We start from the raw sequence: 20,133 nt of genomic DNA on the forward strand, positions 1-20,133 counted from the left end.
CTGAAAGAAGAATTCACACAAACCACATAGAGCTCAGGCTGCCAAAAAGGGAAATACAAACTCTTCTCCATCCCTTTCAACAAATCTCAGCATAGAACAGAATGAAATGAAGCATACATTCAGCAAAAAGGGATTAAAGGAAAGATGAGTGGAAAAGCCTTTTAAATACTAATATTCATTGAAATTAATCTCCAATCACATCACAACAGAGACAGGTCCTTGAAAAAAAGAAAGGAAAAACCCATCTAAATATACTCCATGATGGCAGCTCTGCATCTGTCTCCAACCAGTGTTACAGGAATCTGTATGTACATACCTATAGAAACTTATTACCAGGACCCCAGTGCAAGCTGTATTTTGCTACGTAGGTACCATATGCTGTGCTCCACATCTGGGGATGGTAATCCTGGCATCTTCACATTTATTATAAACTGGTTAGGGATCTAACAGGGCTGGAGTCTGGGCTAGTTTTTTATTTCTAAGCATGACTGAGCAACAGAATTAAAACATCTCATTTGAGAAGACAAGTTTAAACTTACGCACTGCGTGCACAAAAGTATTAATTTTTTTTTACTTTCAAATATTTGAGCACTGGGAAGTTACACTGTAGAAAATGTGCCCGGTCTGACTTTTTCACTGTCACCATCACTAACTGTTCCCTTTCATGAGTCACATGCAATGCCCTGAAATGCTGGGGACTTTCTGGTCAGACATTTCTAATCTGATCAAGAGAACACTGTGACATTTCAGATGGCAACACACTGATAAAAGCTCTCCAACACTTCATTATGTAAACAGGTATAGCTGCTAATTAATGAATTACAGTGGAGAAAGAAACTGTTGGCAAGGATGGAAACTTGGCCCAAATTCTCCCCCAACTAATGCTCAGTCAAATGAGCTAAGCCCTGTTAGCGCTCGCTGGCAGGTGCGGCTTTCGCACCTGCTGAAGAAAGTGGATTTTCTGCAATATTCACATTTTTTTCCTCTTCCCATTTCCCACTTACTAAGAACTCTCAAGATGGTTTTTTTATCATTCCGTACGTACAACAGCTCCCCACATCAGGCATGGAAACAAGGAGCCGAGGGTCAAACTGTTCCTCCCCGAAAAGGACACGTGGTGCCACCTTCCTTCTCGTCACCTCCTGCCACCCGTACGCGGCAACGCGCTCAAAACACAGCGGAGCCGCCAAGCCAACAAGCTGTTCAGACACTGCAGAGGAATCTTGGGGAAATTAAAGACTGTTTGAATTCTTGTAGAGTTTTCACTGTTTCCATGCAGGAGGGAGTGGGACGAGTTTAGGAGGCTGCCCGGAAATCTTTGGATGGTGGTAGGGAATACATGTGTCTGAGCAGTGGTGAAGTGTTGGAAAGCAAAGTATGAAAACTGAAACTGTGCTGGTCCGAATAAGGAAAAATTACTGTCTCTTAATCATACTCCAGGCTGCCTGGTTTTTATGGGATGCTGTTCCCATTTAGCTTAGTGGTACTGTTTTACACATGATGAGGATTTCAGAAGTGCAATTAAAGCTTTATCATCAACATAAAACCCAGCACAGTTTGCCCAGTGCTAGACTTAAAAAACAATAAGTACTGTATTCTAACCAAGAGGGAAGTGGTTATATTTTCACTACACATAGCTTGGAAAGCTGGGGTTAAAGGAATATAAAAATTACAAACCAATATTCCAGAAGCACCACTGAACTGTATTCTAAATAAAAGCTGTTTAGAAAGTGGGATTTTTTTTCTCTTTATCTGCAGAAAAATAATGAAAAAGAAAACCTACATGAATATTAGAATCTTAATTTTGCCAAAATACAGTCACAATTTGAAAACTAGGGCCTTTGCTGACTATGAGAAGTATAATACTACTTGATAACATTATGGAATATGAACACTCAGAAAACGTCTCAGTTTGGCTGGATGCTATTTTTAAAACTAGATTTTGTAGAAATACCTGTCAGCTCAAGTTACCACCAGCAACATCTTAACAACTCCAGTGCAAATGCAAAAAACCTAAGGTGGAGGGATTATCTGGGGGATTTGGGAGAGTCTGCTCAGTTCTCAAATATACCCTGGATTTCCTTTCTGACTTTTGCAGAGTCATTTAGGCTCCCCTGCATCAGCAGCATTTTGTGTCTGCAATTCAGTTGTGAACTGAAGTCTGAGAGCACATACTACTAAATATCTGAGGAGAAAATCCAGGTAGCTAAAGCTGTAGATGCAGCCACAACTCCATTTATTAAGTGAGAACTGGAGCCAGAGGAAGAGAGGCTGGACCTTTGTTAGGTAATTTACTGCTTAATTTCTATCAGTTTCTTGGTTTAGATTTTACCAGTTTCAGGAATAATTAGTTTTGTGTACTTGTGGTAAGAATACGCTACTCATCGTTAACTATCTGAGTGCAGTGAACAGCAGCTTGGATTTATACAACATTTTCACATATATAACTAAAGCAGATAACTCAGCAGGACAGTGAGACAACCTATCCATTAAAAAAAAAAAAAAAAATCCAGTTATAAGTTCAGACTTCAAAAGAGAAATGGTAGATGCTCCATGAAAATCTCTGTAGGCTGAGGTTTCCACGGAGCAGGAGCTGAGCAGCTCCACGGCTGCATCCTTGGGCAACACATCATGGTCCTTGCCCAGCACAGATTAATGAACAGCAGGAATGGAAATGCTAATAATTAAGAAAACGTTAAAACGTTCACACTGTGTGAGAATGATGCATAAAAGGGTACAACTGCTAAAAATCACTGCAGCGATGAAGGATTTCTTTTTTTTTTTTTTTTTTTTTTTCCAGAAACTAAATCCCGACTGGGAATATATTAAGAACAAGAAGAAAGAAATTCTCAGAGTAAAAAAAAAAAAAACAATGCAAAGCAGCTAGTGAAAACCAGTCAGCTCTGTGGAATGGAGGCACTATCCACACTACAAACTAAAGCTCCATTCTGAACCAAAAGCCATTTGAAAAACAAATTTAGAGAAACATCCAGACAAGACAAATCCCAAAATTACTATAAAAATCAGACATTTTTTCCATATGAACAGTTTGTGTTCAAAGCAGCATTTGTCTCTTAAAATTCTACTGATGTAGCTGTAATTCAGAGTAAGAAACTGAGCCAAATTTTCCAGGCAGGTGTTCTGTCCCACTAGTTATTCCACTGAATCCTCAGGCAGAGTCTGTGCCACCCTCTGCTTCCCACAGATTCCTCCCATGAGATCTGTACTGGTGGGCCAGTCCCATCCTCTCTGAGCATACCAGATGTATGATTTACACACACCATTAGTTCAAACCTATCACATATATAAAAATATAATTATATATTGGTAGGGGTGGGATTTGTTTTACCTTTAGAATTCAGTACACACTGACACACTACAGGAGACCACTGCCTGTGAACTGTACCAAACCTCCCATCTCCACATTGGAAGTCATATCCTGCCATCCATGAACTTCTTTCATCAACAAAATTTGAGGAAGCAACTTCCTGTAACTAGTGGGCAGGTAACACAAGGAAGAGTGATGGCCCTTCTTCAGACAGGGACATTGAGATTTTATCATTGTCTTTTGCTGACTTTTGCTTTCATATACTTTTCTGAGATTATAAGCTTAGCCTTAGATTTTATTTTTACACACAAAGTCAATTCCCACTTGCATAACAATAATTTGCAAACCACTAACCCTGAACACAGATAATAGCATATAAAGATTTTTTCCTTGAAGATAATACAAGCATTGTACCAGAGAAAACCTAAAAGGAGAACAGGGCCTGTAGAACATGGGTTATCCCCACCTGTCCAAGAGATCCTGTCAGCAACTGGTTTCCTAATCACCACAGATCCATTTTCCATTTGCTTGCTGCAATTATGCTATTGAAACCTGCAGGTCTGGGGTTTTTTTCCCCCTTCCCTTACTCTAAACAGAATTCATTTTTAATGTCTATTGCAGAAGGCCAATATGATATAAAAACCCCAAACATTTCACTACTCATGCACTCTTATTCATAATATCACATCAAATTGCTGAAGTAGTACCATATGGCGCTTGAGCACCAAGCCAGAACAAGTTGTTCAGCTTGTCATAATCTCAAAAGCTGCATAAAACTTAAATAATTTCTCTATGAAGTGGAAGATCTTTGGGTTTAATATAAACTCATCAGAAATGGATTCTGAATTTTCCTCCTATTATTTCCCATGTTTTCTCTGATTCACATTCCATTTTCCAGTGCAAGCTATCAGTTTAAGTGGCTACAACTATGGGGCTGAAAGGCTTTAAAAGCATTCTGTCCATCCTTTCTTCTTGATAACTCATCATTGAATGGATAAACAGCTTTCTCAATCAGACAGACATATAATTATAAATAAAAAAAGCTCAATCAGGAAAACTGAATGAAAAAGATTAATGAAATCTCCCACACTTTGATTCAGCCCTTAAAGCAACACCCTTGGTTGTGAAATGTCTGCACTTCCACCCACACTGTCCTGTAGGAAAACACATTTAACTGGTACATAAATCCATGGAGAGATGAATGATGGGAATGCTCCAGGTTCCATTACAGATTGCTTTGTATTTAATTTCTGGAGACACCATAAGTCTAGGTGTTTGTGGTTTTTGTTTTTTTTTTTTTTTCTTTTTTTTTTTTTAATATTTCCAACTGAGAAGAAAGGTTTGGTTGGAACTTGGAACTGATGGTACAAGAACTAGAGGCAGCCAAGACTTCAGCCAACCTCACAGTTTTCAGGGATTGTGACTGACTCCTGATCCTGGCACAGGGACCACCTGAGACAGAGAAAACGTATGGAAAGATGGGAACACACTACAGCAAAAAACAAAAATGTGAAAGCAAGACCCGAAAAGGTGGAACAGGAGACAAAACTGGAAATGTGTAGACACAAAGAAGGGAGGTATATAGGCTGCAGTATTGCCCTAGAGAGGAGGGCATTATGGAACTCCTCCAATGGAAGGCTTATTTTATACCAGCTGCTCAATCAATTGAAGAATAAAAAGGAGAGCAGCAAATCAAGCAGAATTTCATAACCCTTCCTAGCATATATGTTCAAGCCTCGTTCCCATATGGGATTAGGATAGGCAGGAACTGCAGGCTGGCACACAGGCAGAACAGAGACAGCTATTACACAGCCTTTTGCTTAAAAATTATAGAGAATGGGGACATGTCTTATGGAGATATGGATTGAGAGTTTCCAGAAAAACATTTCTGTAATGGTTGCATATGTGATTGTTCTTTTTTTCCTTAGCTATATGGAGGAAATAAGTGACTTGTCACCAGCCCAAAGGGAAAAAGCACTTGGCTGCATGGAGGAAGACAGGATGTGTTGCATCTGTGGCTTCACAGAAGGAAAGGAACAGCTCTTCGAAAAGGCAAGAAGCACAGAGAATATCTAAGATAAATAAATGAAAGGAATCAGTCCCACTTCTCTGGTGAAGAGATGATGTCACAGTTCCCAAACCCTCCACACTGCACAGGCAGCATCAGCTCAGAAGGGGCAGCAGCAGCCCGGTGTCCCTGCTGTGGTGGCCCTGGGCATGTGCCAGGATCTGCTAAGGGACCCCGGTATCCTTCAGACCTTGGGGAATCTGTGTCAACAAGGACTCATTCTTTGCTGCTCCCGATCATCCTCTGCACACTGTCTGAGGAAGAAATGGAGCTTCTCCAAGAATGAACAGTATTTTGGGTACAAAAAGGGTAAACCCAAGGGAACAGACTAAAATATTAAACATACGCTGCTTTGATGTGACTTGGTGGAGGTCTTTGATCAGCAGAGCCCCAGGGAATATTCCAAACAGTCCACAGGAATAGAGAGACAGCCTTGCTGGGGGGCTGACTGGCACCAAGAGCTCAAGCAACACAAAATTTTGGGTTACTTTAAATGTTGTGTTGGAAGCACCTTACCCCAGAGAAGAAAAAAAGAGGAAATGCAAAAGCTGTGGTGTGGAATTAGCATCTTCTTTCCAACGACACCACGTTTTTGCTAACAGTTAGTTTCTGGAAGAATGATTTTGATGGAGTCAAGACAGGCATGACTTTAGAGCAGGAGGATGAGAGAGAAGATGACCTGTGAGCAACAGCACCCATCAACCTGGGCCAGAAAACTCTTCCCCATCAGCATTAACTCCCCAAAGGCTGAAGCAGAGTTACAGCACAGATGCAAGGGGAACCTCAACCTTAGTTTAGGATCATACCACTCAGCATTTACTCCCTTCTTTCAACAGTATCCACACTCAATGCTCAGTACTTAGGAGCACCCTCTATCCAATTAATACCCCATTAAGCCGCCCGCCTGCAGTGACTTTATCCTCAGACCACTGTATGGCAGCTTTTAACTCCATAATACCCCGGCATTATTTCCATATTAGACTACAAGGGTTTGATCCAAAGCTCATGGAGGTTAATGAGGGCTCATTACACTTTGAATTGAGCCCTAACTGCTCAGCAAACACGGAGTGAAGTGAAACAGTTCGTGTCAGATGAGATGACAGAGGGTGTAGTAAACTTTAAGGCGAAATATTGAATGCTGATGGTGACAAAGGCAGGGAATGTGTGAGAAAGCAGCCGTGGGAGAGAATTATGATTGTGTTACACTCGATATCAAGCAGGACAGATTTGTGCCTATATAAATAGATATGCCTGGTCTGACTCTGATGTGATTTTTGTCATCATATGGTTAGACAGAGCATAATATTGACACTATGGCTTTCCTTCAGATTTTAGTTTTGAATTTCAGCTGGAGATTATGATACTAAAGACTTGAAATCAGTATGACTCCTTCCCTAATTACTGATTAATCAAGAGCTAAGGTTGCCTACATAAAGATTCATGGGGAGAAGGAGGAAGTCTCATTAAGAACAAGAGGTTAAAAAAAAAAGGAAGGGAGGGGGGACATTTAACAACTGAATGGATACAGAAGGAGGAGAAAAAGAGCTGATTTCCTAATAGCATGTTATACCCAAATGTTACATTTTGTATTCATGTCTAATTAAAAAAATTAGAAGTAAATGTTTTAATGCTTGCAGATACCATGGGTTATGGTTCAAAAGGAAGTACAGAAAGTTGTTGGGTTGTTTCTTTCCAGTGACTTCAGAAATACATATGTGTTGTGTCATTCTGTCCCTTAGGTGCTCAAAAGACACAGCAGCTGTTTCATAAATTCTGAATTGCCTTTTCCTTTAGCATACAAAACCCTGTGCCATAAACATAACACTGTCTGAAAAATATTCGGTAAACCCAGACAGTTGTTGGAAATGCTTCCTCCGATATTTAAATTCCTCTCCTAACAGGAGTTTCCCTGCAAAACCAGATGCTAACGAATAGTGCCTTTGCCATTGAGCTGAATGGGAACACTTTGGTGTAGCATTTTCCTTTTTTCCATGGAGACGTTACAGGGTGCATTTCCCATGACTGAAAGAAAATGCCACATTGCTTCTCAATTCTTTGCTTTCAAATAATAAATAACTGCTATAATCTTCCATAAAAGATTTATGCTCTGATGATGGCTGATTCTTCTACTGTAATTTCTTTTTGTTAGAGGCAGTTGAATACCACTTACTGGTAAGTAAATTGTGTCATCACTTCACTGCAAACCACACCACTGAAAATGTAAGCTGGCCAAACATTTATTTTTGTTTTCCAACTCACACAAATCCCTTCCGAGGGCTTGGATTAAGTAGCAACACTTTTTAGTGCCGATCCTTAATCTTAGTTTCCTTTCCTCTCTCTACTAATATGCTCCCTTCCAGTGATGTTACTTCAGAAATAATTCCAAATAGCTGACAGTGTGGTCAGAAACTCTGCCTTTTAGCTGCCATAGCTTTTTACAGTGACTTGGAAATAAGGGAAATTGGCCATTCCCACTGAATTTTTCATAGTCCTGCACTAATGGGGACACTGCAGCTCTGCCTTTTGCACGGAGGAGTTTAACTAGCAGAGGGGCAAATGCACTACAAGTTCCCCTAAAGATTCAAACCATGGCTCCATGTCCAATCTTTTCACAACACAATGCATGCCTTTTATTTCTCAGACAGAAACAACAAGCCCACATAGCTTTTCTTCTTCCTTAAGCTGTCCTTCTTTTAACAGCAAGAAAATGAGGTTCTTTGCTTAAATAAATGTTACAGCTCACAAAGCCTCGAAGCACAAATCAAACAAATAAGTCAACTGAAAAACAGCCCAAAAGGGCTAAAAACCCAAGCACAGATACAAAACCCACCTCAGGTCATGATGTTTTGATTAAAATGAGCAGAGATCACGAGTGGAAGGAGGAGTCAGGAAGGCGAATGCTCCAGCAATGCCACCAGCACTATGGCATTTAGGGGTCTGTTAATATTTCCATGAGAAACTTCTAGGTTTAGGAGTTTACAGCTTGAGTCATGGAGGATTAGTCCTGGTTTCCAAAACCTGATTCCTAAAGGGGAATTCCTCAGGTAAAATTTTGCAAGGGGAGGGCAGGGCCAAGTGGTTTGTTATGGCAAGGATGAGTACGTGGCAGGTTCAGCAGCTGTGGGGGCTCTTAGGGGATGCATGAGTTGGTTCATGGAGGGGAAAAAATTCAGCTCTCTTTACCCAGTGCCAAAAAAATGCAACCAAGGTCTACTGGGTGGCTTTTCAAGGCAGGTTCTGGTGTCTGTTAGGGAAAAAAAAGGACATATGCAAAGGCTGATGTGCATGTACGTCTGAGAGTGTGCTCCCTGTACACACCAGTACACTTAGAGAAGTGTAATTAAAATTGGGAATCTAATAAAAACTATAAACATGGCCAAAGAGGTTAGTACTGCACAATGCTGGGTACATTAATCCAGTAAAGCATTATTCATGTCCTTAGTTTCCAGTCAACAAATACATTCTGAAGAGCCACTGGAGTTACTTGAAGGCTCAAGTTTAGGCACATTCTTAAAATCTCTGCTGAACAAGGGCCAAAATGTTCAGTACCACCATCTGCAGATACCAAATTGCCTTGGGCAAAATGTTTCCCTTAATAGAATCCAAGGTTTTGTTTGTTTGCTTTTTAAGTTGTCTAACTGTTCGGATAGGAGGAAAAATGTCCTTTAAATTAAGGAAATTAGCAATAAATATGAATGTTATTATGAATATGGTAATTATAAAAAATATGGTAAGAATTATGGGAAAGGAAAAACTGCAAAGAAATGGGGGCTTTAATGAAACTGGTAAACTATTGCATATCCACTCTTTGCTGCCCCATCATGTAGCCATAGGTTTCATCAGCCTGCATTAGAGACAGCTAAGAAAGGATTTGGATGATGACACCTTTATCACTGAAAATCTCAGCTGTTATAAAAAAAAAAAACCCAATTAACCACAGCAGTGAGAGCTTAAAATTAGCCCAAGAGTAAATTCTCTGAAGTCTTAAAAGCTGACATCTGAAATTCCAGGGTGCTGTATTTAAGTCTTCACTGGTGCAGACTATCAAGAACATATGCACTAGTAAGGAAATAAAAACTGTAGATTTTTTTTTTCCTATCTCATCCCAGCCTGCTACAGTGAATTTCAGCAACAGCCTAGCTGTCAAGGTTATATCTGCACCATCATTCTGCAAATCCAAACTCACACTCACACAGCACCACTCTGTCTTTGGGACTCCATTTAAACTCATCAAAGAAGCCAAGTCCCACACTCACCCAATGTAGGTGATGAGTGTTAAAGAATGAACTCCTGCAGCAAAGAGGCAGATTGTGAGTTCTTTGTTTGTTCTGTCTCAGCTTTTTTCATTATTACTGTTTTACTCTGGAAAAAGCAGGAGCAAAACCAAAGCTCTTTTCTAAGCAAATTAACCCACTGTTTTTGTGTACACTGTCTTCACAGATTTTCAATAGCTTTCATGAGCTGTGTGCATTAGCTCTGACTATGCCTTCCTGCCTTTGCCTGTACACGTAATGACAGCCAGCCTGAGTGGCTATTAGAGTTATCTCACTTTCTGGAGAGGATGGGAGGTAATGATATGTTGCAATATGTGCAATGGGGTATTATAGCTAAATACTCTTTGGAGTGACTGATGAACTCTTTTGCAGTATGCCTGGGATGACAATTCAAGGGGTAGTTATCCTTCTGTGCTTCCTGAATCTCTTGCTCCCGATGTGAAGCTGGAGCTAAAAGGTGTGGGCTGGATGGGGGTGGTGGTGGTGGAGGAATTGGTGGAGAGCCAGCAGAGAGCAGAGGAGCACCTTTGCATGGTTATGAAAACAGAACTGTATAACAGACCTGATGCACAGGTGGATTCAGACATGGAATAATGTGACTGACTATAACCATCAGCAGAAGATTTCTGACCACTCCATTAAAATCTGAGTCCATGATGACATTCTTCAAACAACCCAAGGACAGGCCCCAATGCTGATAACCAGAGAGTGCTGCCCATGGCCATGGCAACAGCTCTGTGGTCTCAAACAAAGCCACTCAGCTCCCTGCCTTGGCTTCTTATCTGTGAAAAACCATCCTCAGTGACGCAGGCAGGCTGAAAAAGTCAGATCCTGCATGGAAAAATGCAAAGGCTGTATGGATCACAGCTGGACTTGAGGATCTTAAAGGTCCTTCCCAACCTAAACAATTCTATCATTCTATGTCTCTCACTTACAATCTGTATTTAACCAGCAGTCATTGGTAGTAGGGTCACAAACCCCTGCTAGTATATCCCAGCCCACTGCCTCAGGGGATGCTGAGTGACTGCAAAACAGTTTGAAACATCAACCACAAGGTCAGACCACAGGTCTGTTATCCCAGCCTCCTCCCAGTCTGACTTGCTGTACCCTAAATTAATGACTTGAAGTTAATAATAAATATTATCAATGATTTTTGAGACTTCTGAAATGTCATGCTGATACTTCCCAATCAGTGGGAGCAGTCTCACTGCTTCCAGTGGCTTCTGAGAATCTCAGTTTTTATGTTGTGTGAGAAATTAAAAATGGTTCCATTTCCTTCATGCAACTGGGATGCTACATTCAAAGATTTATCAATCTTCCAAATCAAATGGCATTTTATGATTTAGTGGGTTTTTTATGATTTAGTGGGACATTTTTCCATTCATGTTACTATTCCCAAAGTATCCTGGAAAATGGCAAAAACTCAAGGGCAGCTTTTTTAGCTGAAGTGGGCAACAGGAGTCCTTGATATCTGTCTGCAAAGTGTCAATCACCTTTAAATCCCAACCTCACTTACGACGGTTCTCCTTGAGCAAGTGACAAGGCCAGTCTGGCAAAATGAAATTTTCCAGTAATACATCGACAAACTCAGAACCACAGAGCACCAAATTCCCCCTCAGTCTGGATTTGAATGCATAAATAAATCAGGCTCTTGCATTTATTTCTGCTAGAAGATTGTATTATTCCTTTCTGCAATTATGGAAAAATGCAGAGCACAGGCAAGATTTAGTGTCTGAGTTTTTGCTGCAAGACTTATGTCAGTAGAAAGGCATTTGTGCTCTTGGGAATCAAAGTGAGATTCACCCATTTGTGGCAGGTGTTTTAAGCACTCAGCCTAACAATCTACCCACGCATGGCACTACAGCAATTCAATGACTAAATTAAATCTCTGAATATTAAATTAATGATGGAAATCTAAAATATTAATATATTCTAATTGAATATTCTCCGATAAATTATCTAGGCATTCTCAGCAATTTGATTTTACTTTCATTTCTTAAGGAACTTTCAGCTGCATAAATACAGCTATTAAAGCAATTCAAAAAGGGAACATTTTCTGCTCAGACAAGAGAACTCTAAACACAAAGAATCTAAAAATTTCTTTCATATGATTGATTAAATCATAGAGCCCAAGACAGCTGAATCATTAAATGACTGCTTTCCTTCAGTCCCTCTGGCTTTAGCAAGGACAATATAAATTCCCTATGGGTCTGAATACAAGGAAATACAATATGTATAATTACAGTATAGGCTTGAATGCTGTTGTAAGAGAATTTTAAATGGAGCATTTATGCTGTAGCTGCACTTTTCAATCCATAATGCTGGATGTGCGTGTGCATGGAAAGCCCACAAAGCACTGGGCATCTGCTTCCTTCGACCCAGATTCCCAAATGGCACACACTGGGGTAGCCCCAACAGCTCTGGCAGAGATGTGTGATTTACATCAGGATCTGCCCTTCTCTTTTGGTGAATGCTGGAAATGGAGAATGGCATCATCAGGGAGAATGCAAACAAAGGGATGTCCTTTGAGCATGGAATATGTTCAGGAACTTGCTTCAGACTGTAGGTTTTAAAGGAATTTCAAATGGACACATCAAGAAAGTAGCACTGTGTCATTATTTCACTTTGTCCATTCATTCTGTGAGTCATATGTGAGTCCTGGTTTGGTAACACACACACAGAGAGGAGTGTACCAGAAATCAATACGAGACCCAAGACCATGACAAAATGAATATTTAATGAACCATTTTCCTGCTCACCTTTCCCTCTTTGGTGCCAGGTTGCTTTGTGATGTGAAACTGCAGTAGAGCCAAGAGTTGTCTCAATCTACATCCTTGAACCAGCTTTCACAGAAAGGCTGTGCCTCTCCCGAGCACCACAACCTGCACAACGTCCCATTTCCTGTCCACTCTCTGGGCTTGCTCCTTATCCTGTTCTGAGTGTTACAATAAAGACCAAATCCCCTCATTTCTGAGTTTCAGCTGATGATGCTCACAGGGCGCCACAAAGGTGAGGTGCACTGAGAGCCAGAACTAGCCATGTTTTTTCTTTGAGTGTGTGTGTGGCTGATAAGGCAAAAGAAACACCTGTTCCTGTGGAGAACAAGGAAGATCTAGGTCTATTTGTAATCAATGCTGTCTGCATCTCTCTCAGGAAAAGTAAGGTCTGATGTCCTTTGGGAAGCATTTGCAAGGCCTTTTCTCAACAAACCTTCTCTCACCACAGACAGATGCCATCTGTCTTGCAGCTGGGAGCTAATGGATTCTGCACTGCCAATTTCACAGCAGTGAGCAATGCTGTGATAGAGGAGGCAAGAGGGATTTCCTACAATAAAACTATTTAAAACAGTGCAAAGGCACACGCTGAAACAGCCATGAGGAGCAAAGGAGGTGGCAGCACTGAGGGCTGATGGTCCAAGCTGGCAGGGATTTCACAGCTCAGGGTGCCTTGTGTGTCTCCAGCACCAGGATTTCAGACTTTGGGAGAGCTGTCTCACCCATTTCCTGTGCCACGGTGGGCCATAGCTCACAAACATGCTGTTGAGCTGGAGAGTGTGCTATCAACGTTTTTCATATTAAATATTCAATGTCACAGGATAGCTTAAGATGTGCTAAGCCCACCCGTGAGTCCACCACAGGGTTTTGCAGTGTGTCAAGAGGAGCTCTCTGCTCCCTTGACATGCCCCATGCTGCTGGAAAGCCGACCCGACAACAACACCTCTGCTAAGCAACAACACAAGAGTCTTCAGGTATATTATATTCTGCCAACTTTCCGAGCCACTTCAGGACTTTCTGATTAAATTTACATAAAATGCATCCTTCCCTCTTACTCCCTGTTACACACATCAGGTTATTTCTAGTATTCTTGTGGCTGAGATCACCAGCGCTCGGATACGGGAGCACATGCTGTGCCTGTAGCATGCAATCAAGGCAGTTTGTGAGAGCACCAAGATCCTGTCTTGGCCATCCTCAGGGGATTTTCATGCTGGTATAATGAGAATGAACAAGTTGTTTATAATAAGAGATCTAACAGAAAAATAATATATTTTTCAGTTTTATGTTTAATAAAGGCAGGCTGGAAAAATTAGGGTCTATGAAGTGCAAGATGGGAGGCTCTGGTCCTGGAGATGAGCTGAAAGTCTGGAGCCCTCACAAAGGAGAACACAGTTGCAGTGGTTGACAGAGGAACCCATTATCTGAACATGTCAAAAACGACCAAAGGCCAATTCTGCATAAGACTTGTTTATTTTAAAATTAATTATTTTCATGTAGTCCATTGAGATGGACCAAGATTTGCCTTGAAAACTGAGTCAAGATTCCCATTAGAAGCAGCTGGAGACTGGCTTTTGGATCCAAAACTGAGATTCTTTTTGAAGTTCAAAAGAGGATGAAATACAAGATAAGCTAATAGATAATTAGATAATAGATAATTAAGAATTAGCTACGCATGTAGCTAAAAAGGATGAGTCAGTGAGAAAATAGACAGAGCTCAGCAAGGGTGCAACTATTTAATATATTATCTTAGCTGATCAGTGTGCCTGCATGAGTCATTTGCTTGGAGAAGGAGGGGGATTCATATTGTTTTTGTATTTTTAATAGGCATTTTTATGGACTTCAGTTATAATAATAAGAGTACCTGACAATTAGTAATGAAATTAGCCTCACAACAGTGAAATATTTCACAGCATGTACAATATTATTCCTAGTACAAAGGTGGAAGTGAAGCAGAAGGAAATTAAACTCAAGATTTTCATAAATGCTTCCAAAATAAATAAGCATATATCAATACATTTTGATAACTGTTTTCTCAGCTCAAAGACAAAAGCAGAATTTACAAAACATTTTTATATACTAACAATTTTTTTTTTAGCTTATAAATGTCAGATGTTAATTTAAACTCTTCAAAGAGTAAGTAAATCTTTTCAGCAGCCAAAATTAATTAGAAATTCCTATTATTATTTTTTCAGCTATTATTTTTCTGAAACACATTTCCTAGTTAGTGTGGTTGATGTATATGAACAGACACGGATGTTCCTCAGAAAGAAAAAACCCTGTAATTAACAGAAGGGTTTTTTTGGCAGGGATAATGTTCCTTTTTTCTTTTTTTCTCTAAAAACTTTTTCATTTAATGTATTTTATCAGAATGAAATGGTTTAATGAGCAGAGAATTACAGTTGATCCCAGATGAACCAGACAGGGCTGCCTCTCGAGGTATGTGGCTCCCATCAAGCTGCATTCACCTTTGCTATGATTTAAACTTCATTCAGGCACAGCCTTGCTAAAAATACTGACAAGTAACTAATCAACTTTCATAAAATGGAATTTTTACCTTCACAATAGGAAGCAGGAGTAGGAGGGAACCTGAAAGATTTGCCTATGCATTTCAAATTAGTCTGACCTATAAAAACGCAAACAGCAAGTGGTTCTATGAAAATGTACTTCTGGTAGGGCTTTTTGGTTTCTTAGTGATGAGATTTTTCATGTCATCCCTTCCTGTCCTTGGAGGAAGCCAGAACCAAAGAAAGCACTATGGAGGGACTGGTTTCCATTAGTTATACCTACAAAATATAAGCTCAGGCTGGTCTTTCTGGACCAAAAAAAGTTCAGCGTCCAAGAACCAGCAGTAGGTTTGAATGTTTTATATGAAATAGCAGAGAAAACAATGACAGACCTGCTTCTGTACAAATGAGAGCTGAGCTGCAACTTCACATGTGCACTTCTGGTTCCAGTTTGTGAGCAGATGGACACAAAAATATTCAGTGCCCAGCGAGCAAAAGCATGGGAAATCAGATCAAAACTCTTACCTAGATCTAGGAGACAGCAAAATGCTCCAGGGCAATCTGAAGATTATGTGGATGGAAATAATCAGATAGTGCTGGTCTTTGAGGATGTTGATTTGTCCTATTCTGGATAATTAAAGAGCAAAGTCTAACGGAGGGAGCTGTAACTCCTGATAGGAATCACCCAAGCTCCACATTCAGGCGCTGGCAAAAGGGCCAGATGCTGCAGAGGAGCAGAAGCTCAACCCAAGCCTGAAACATCAGGGGTCTCACGCTTAATCAAGTTGCACTCTTTGTATGATCTTCCCTGTCACTCTGATGCTTTCTGTATGTCAGGTGAAGAGGAAAACAGCCCTTTGTAAGCCAATTTGTTTTTTTTTTTTTTTTCCCACCCCATTTTTACTTCATTTTCAGTGTTTCCTCTAGCATCTGTATTTGAAAACTGCAATGGAATATATTGCTGAAAATCTGGGAGTTCTGTATTTCCATAAGCCAGGTTATCTTTCCAAGGTTACCAGTAGTCTAAGTGATGAATATAAATTCTTCAGTACCTATAGAAAATTTATTATTTGTCATTTCCATTAATATTAGAATTTTGCATAGTCTAGTCCTTCTGTTTCATCTCCAGACTGTAGGGTAAAAAGTGCCACAGAGATTTCAGTCCTTATAAATCAGCAAATTTGCCATGGTAAGCTGGTGCCAAGTTGTCCTCTTGCTGTCTAGTCAAAACTCAAAAGAAATCAGTAGGGAATGGAAGAGAACACAAGTTCATTTTGCAATACTACCCTTTATTTTTCACAGGAATTCAAGATTTAATCTAAATTATTGATTTAGAAAGGCAGTTTTGACACATCAGGTTATTCTCCTCTTCAGACATTTCTTCAGCTTAGTAGGACAACACATTAATGGGTCATTCCATACCCCGCACTGCTGACCACAGAGACTCTCTGGATTCCCTCCCTGGTTTTATTTGCCACCTGGTACTTCTCAGTCCTTATTGTACTCCCTAACTGCACAGAGAAATGACACCAACAATCCAAGCTTAAACAATCCCTGGCTGAATTGGGAACATGACCCATCTTCCCTGACACAGAAACAGGTGATGATGCAACTCATGTGAATCCAGGCACTTCTTCAAAAGGACTAAATGAACTTCCTGAGAAGAGATGCCAATGACACACCACTGCTACTTGAAATAACTTCTGAAACTTTATATTGTTGCCATTTTCTTCCAAGGGAAGAGCTAGCTTCAAATATCTGCCAAGGAGTTTTACTTATTTTTTTTCTTTTTTACAGCTAATCATTTGACTGCTCCAAAAAACCGAAACCAGCACCCACAAGAGGAATAGCAACATGTGTTTGTATTTCACTAACACTTATCAACAGCAACCAATAAATCAACCAAATGTCTCTGTAAAACACTCCTTCTCCCTTCCTTTTCTTTTCCTGTCATCCCATAATCATCACAGAAAACCACATGGGTAAACTTGATCTCAGAGATTATCCTTGTGAAGAAAGAAAGTAGCAACACAGGGGAGGCTGCCGGATCCATCTGCAGCGGCGGCAGGCAGCCAACCTCCCCCGGGCCACCGCGCATCTGTAGCGGGATGGGCGCGGGAGGAAGGGACGGGAAGGGAAGGAAAGGATGCAGCACCCTCATTGCTGGGTGCCACCCAGCCCAGCTTTTACACCTGCAGCCGCTTTTTTGGATGAGAGCGCGGGCAAAGTGCCATCCTGGCAGCAGTGCCAGTGTCTCAGGAGGGACTGGCTGGAAGGAGGCGATTAGGCTGCCGTCAGCTGGGGAGGGAAACTGGGGCGAGGAGCTTTGGAGCAGCATGGAAAAGGCAACCATTCCTGCAGGAGGGAGGGAGAGCAGAGAGCCTGTGCTTTGAGCCAGGCTTCCCACACCTACTGCTTCACCAGAGCCATTACAAGATCACCATTATTATTAGCACTGTTGTGTCTAGTTTGTACTTTAACTCACCCGGACCAGCTGCTGCGGGAAGGGCCCTCTGGAGTTCTCTGGCACGTTGATGGGTGGGATGACCCAGTCCCGCTTCTGCCGCCGCAGCCCGTTGGCACTCTGGTGCTGCCGCCACGGCAGCAGGGTGTCACTCTGCTGCTGCACCAGCTCTCCAGGCAGTGCCTTCCTTCCTTTGGGCTGTTTTGGGAACAAGAAAGCACAACCAGTTAGCTTCTGCCTCACTTCTTAGGACCTGTCCAACAGTGGCATAAACAGCCACATGGAACAAAGACACAACGTGTTTAACTGGCAGCTCTGCTGCCACTTTGTTTTCACAGAAACAGAGAATCAGCTAGGCTGGAAAAGACCTTTGCAGATCATTGAGTCAAACCTATGACCTGACACCACCTCATCAACGAAACCATTTACAAATATATGGAGCTGTCATTCCCAAGCCAAGACGCCTCCCAGAACGTATTGTCTTCATTACACCAGCTGCAAGGAGACGCAGCAGAGAACTGGGGTAAAGAAGTTGCTGAAAATGTTCCATAAGTACAATCTACCAGAACACAAAAAAAAAAAAAAAAAGGAGAAGATTCCTTAGCAGTCCATGTCATGGGTCCAGCTTTATAGTCTGGTATTAAGCATAAGCAGGGCTACAAAACCCTGCAGTCTGTGGTTCTGCAAAAGTACTCTGCCACACAAACCCAACCCCAGCCAGAGGGAGAGTCAGCCCCATGGCTGCAAAGGTGCATTAGATCAGACTTTTAGTGCTTCATAACAAATGATCTTTATATGAGAGCTGGGTTTTGAACACAAATCGCAAAATACACACCCCACGCTGCCTGGGAAGTGTAATACATCTCAGGCACAGTAAATTTTCATTATTTGGTGTGACTTTGAGTCCTTCTTTGTGATTTTTTTTTTTTTTAAACCTATGGATTCTCTGAATTGAATACTTTGGTGCTGGAAATGCTACAATGCTATGAATAAAAAAGGAAATGGTAGGACCATGGTTTTGACTTAGAGAGACTGGGTCACTATTAGAAAATTTATGCTTTATAGAATGATGAATCAATGAAATGTAGATTTGGGAAGGCTCTTCAGAGGTTATGCAGTCCCAATACTTCAATACTCTGTGGTCTTCTAGGATTCCAGCAATTACTTCTGAAAGTCTGCAGAAAAGATAACTAGCAAGGGCTTTTGTTACCATATGGTGACCCGCACTCCCACCAGAAAATGTTTAAACTTTCATAAATCACAAAGACTGCAAGTCACATTCTTTTCATTTGAGGTAAGATCCAGTGGGAATACTGAATGTTCTCTGAATGTTACAATTTTCAGCTATTTTTCTCAAAAAAAAACCCAAAAAACCCACTCACCCCAAACCCAATGCCCCAACACACAAGAACAATGCAGGAAAAGCTATCCAAGCATTTTCTGAGACTCCTGCCATTTTAATCCACACTCACTTTTTGTCTTACTCCAAACATAAAAACCCAAACACCCTCCAAGCAGTTATCTGTAGGCACTGATTTCAGTGGGAATCATTGCTTCGGGCCTTCTAGTTTGATGTAAATCCCTATTAGCACATTCAATTCCTGATCGGGAGGTAAAGAAACACGCAGTCACCTCCAGACTACACAGTATATGAAAACTAAACAGTGAATGAAAGTTAAACTGAGGTGTGGCTCCAGAGGGTGTGGACCTTCTCCAGAAAGGCTGGAGATATTGAGAGCAGCAGCAGCAAGGAGCCCATGCTTGCAGCTTGGTCATGGCTCTGATCTCTGTTACCTCTGGAGGGCAGACATCCGCTGGCTGCAAGGATTGGAAGCATCTGTGCCAAAATGTAGCTATTTTTACTGCAAAACTTAAAAACAAGCCTGTTCCAGAGCTGAATTTTCACAGAACAGACAAATATGGTCTTTTCAGTCACACACAGAGGCACGTTCCTCAGGTCCTGTCTCGCACTTGTGATGTGGGTTGTGTTCACTTAAGTGCTGTTTACACATCTCCAACAAAATCAGAGCACCACGTACAATATTTAGATGTTGCTCTTCGAATGCTTACTGAAGTGGGCAATAAACAAAAAAACAGAATCATGGTGTGGCAGTGGAAGACTTTCTTGGGATAGTCAGGATACTGGTAGGCACTGCTGACCTCCTCCCCATGGGATGCAATGCTATATCCAAAAGAGGTTTCATTTAAAAATTATTTTATTGACAGAAAGGTATCTTTTCTGAACACTGATGAAATCAATCTTATCTAAAGAAGACAGCCAGAAATGCATGACAACATGAAACAGGACTATGAGACATGAGCCACAGAATAGTGGATATCCCCTATTTTTTTAATTGGCTTGTGATTCCCAAATGGGAATCCTTTGAGAGCAGGTATTTGGATCAGTTTATATAATTGGCAAGTGAGCATGGGGACAGATTATGAAAGGATGGTCAAATAATTTGTGCTCTTCTGAGTTTACACAGTGGAATGAGTCTGAACTAAAGACAGACTTGAGAATTAACACGAGTCCCAAAGCTCCGTGTATACTGAAATAATTAGTGTCAGCTCAGCAAGGCAATACCAGCCTTTTTAGTCTGTATGAAATACTTGCTGGCAGGTGACTAGACAGTGACTAGCTTGCTTGTCACTCTTGATGATGTTTTCCTATATTAGAATAAATCATCAACATGACTCTGAATTTGATATGTAGAATTTCAA

At 41.0% G+C, this 20,133-nt stretch overlaps 1 protein-coding gene across 1 annotated transcript in view; it reads right to left on the bottom strand.

Annotated features, from left to right (window-relative positions):
- Nucleotides 1–20,133, bottom strand: part of CDH4 (cadherin 4) — a 417,701-nt gene that overhangs the window by 133,685 nt on the left and 263,883 nt on the right. The window contains exon 4 of the mRNA XM_053993112.1: nt 17,434–17,610. Coding sequence (XP_053849087.1) covers nt 17,434–17,610 — 177 coding nt within the window. The remainder of the gene's footprint in view (nt 1–17,433; nt 17,611–20,133) is intronic.

Source organism: Vidua macroura, chromosome 17 (genome assembly GCF_024509145.1).
Source record: "Vidua macroura isolate BioBank_ID:100142 chromosome 17, ASM2450914v1, whole genome shotgun sequence".
NCBI lineage: Eukaryota > Metazoa > Chordata > Aves > Passeriformes > Viduidae > Vidua > Vidua macroura.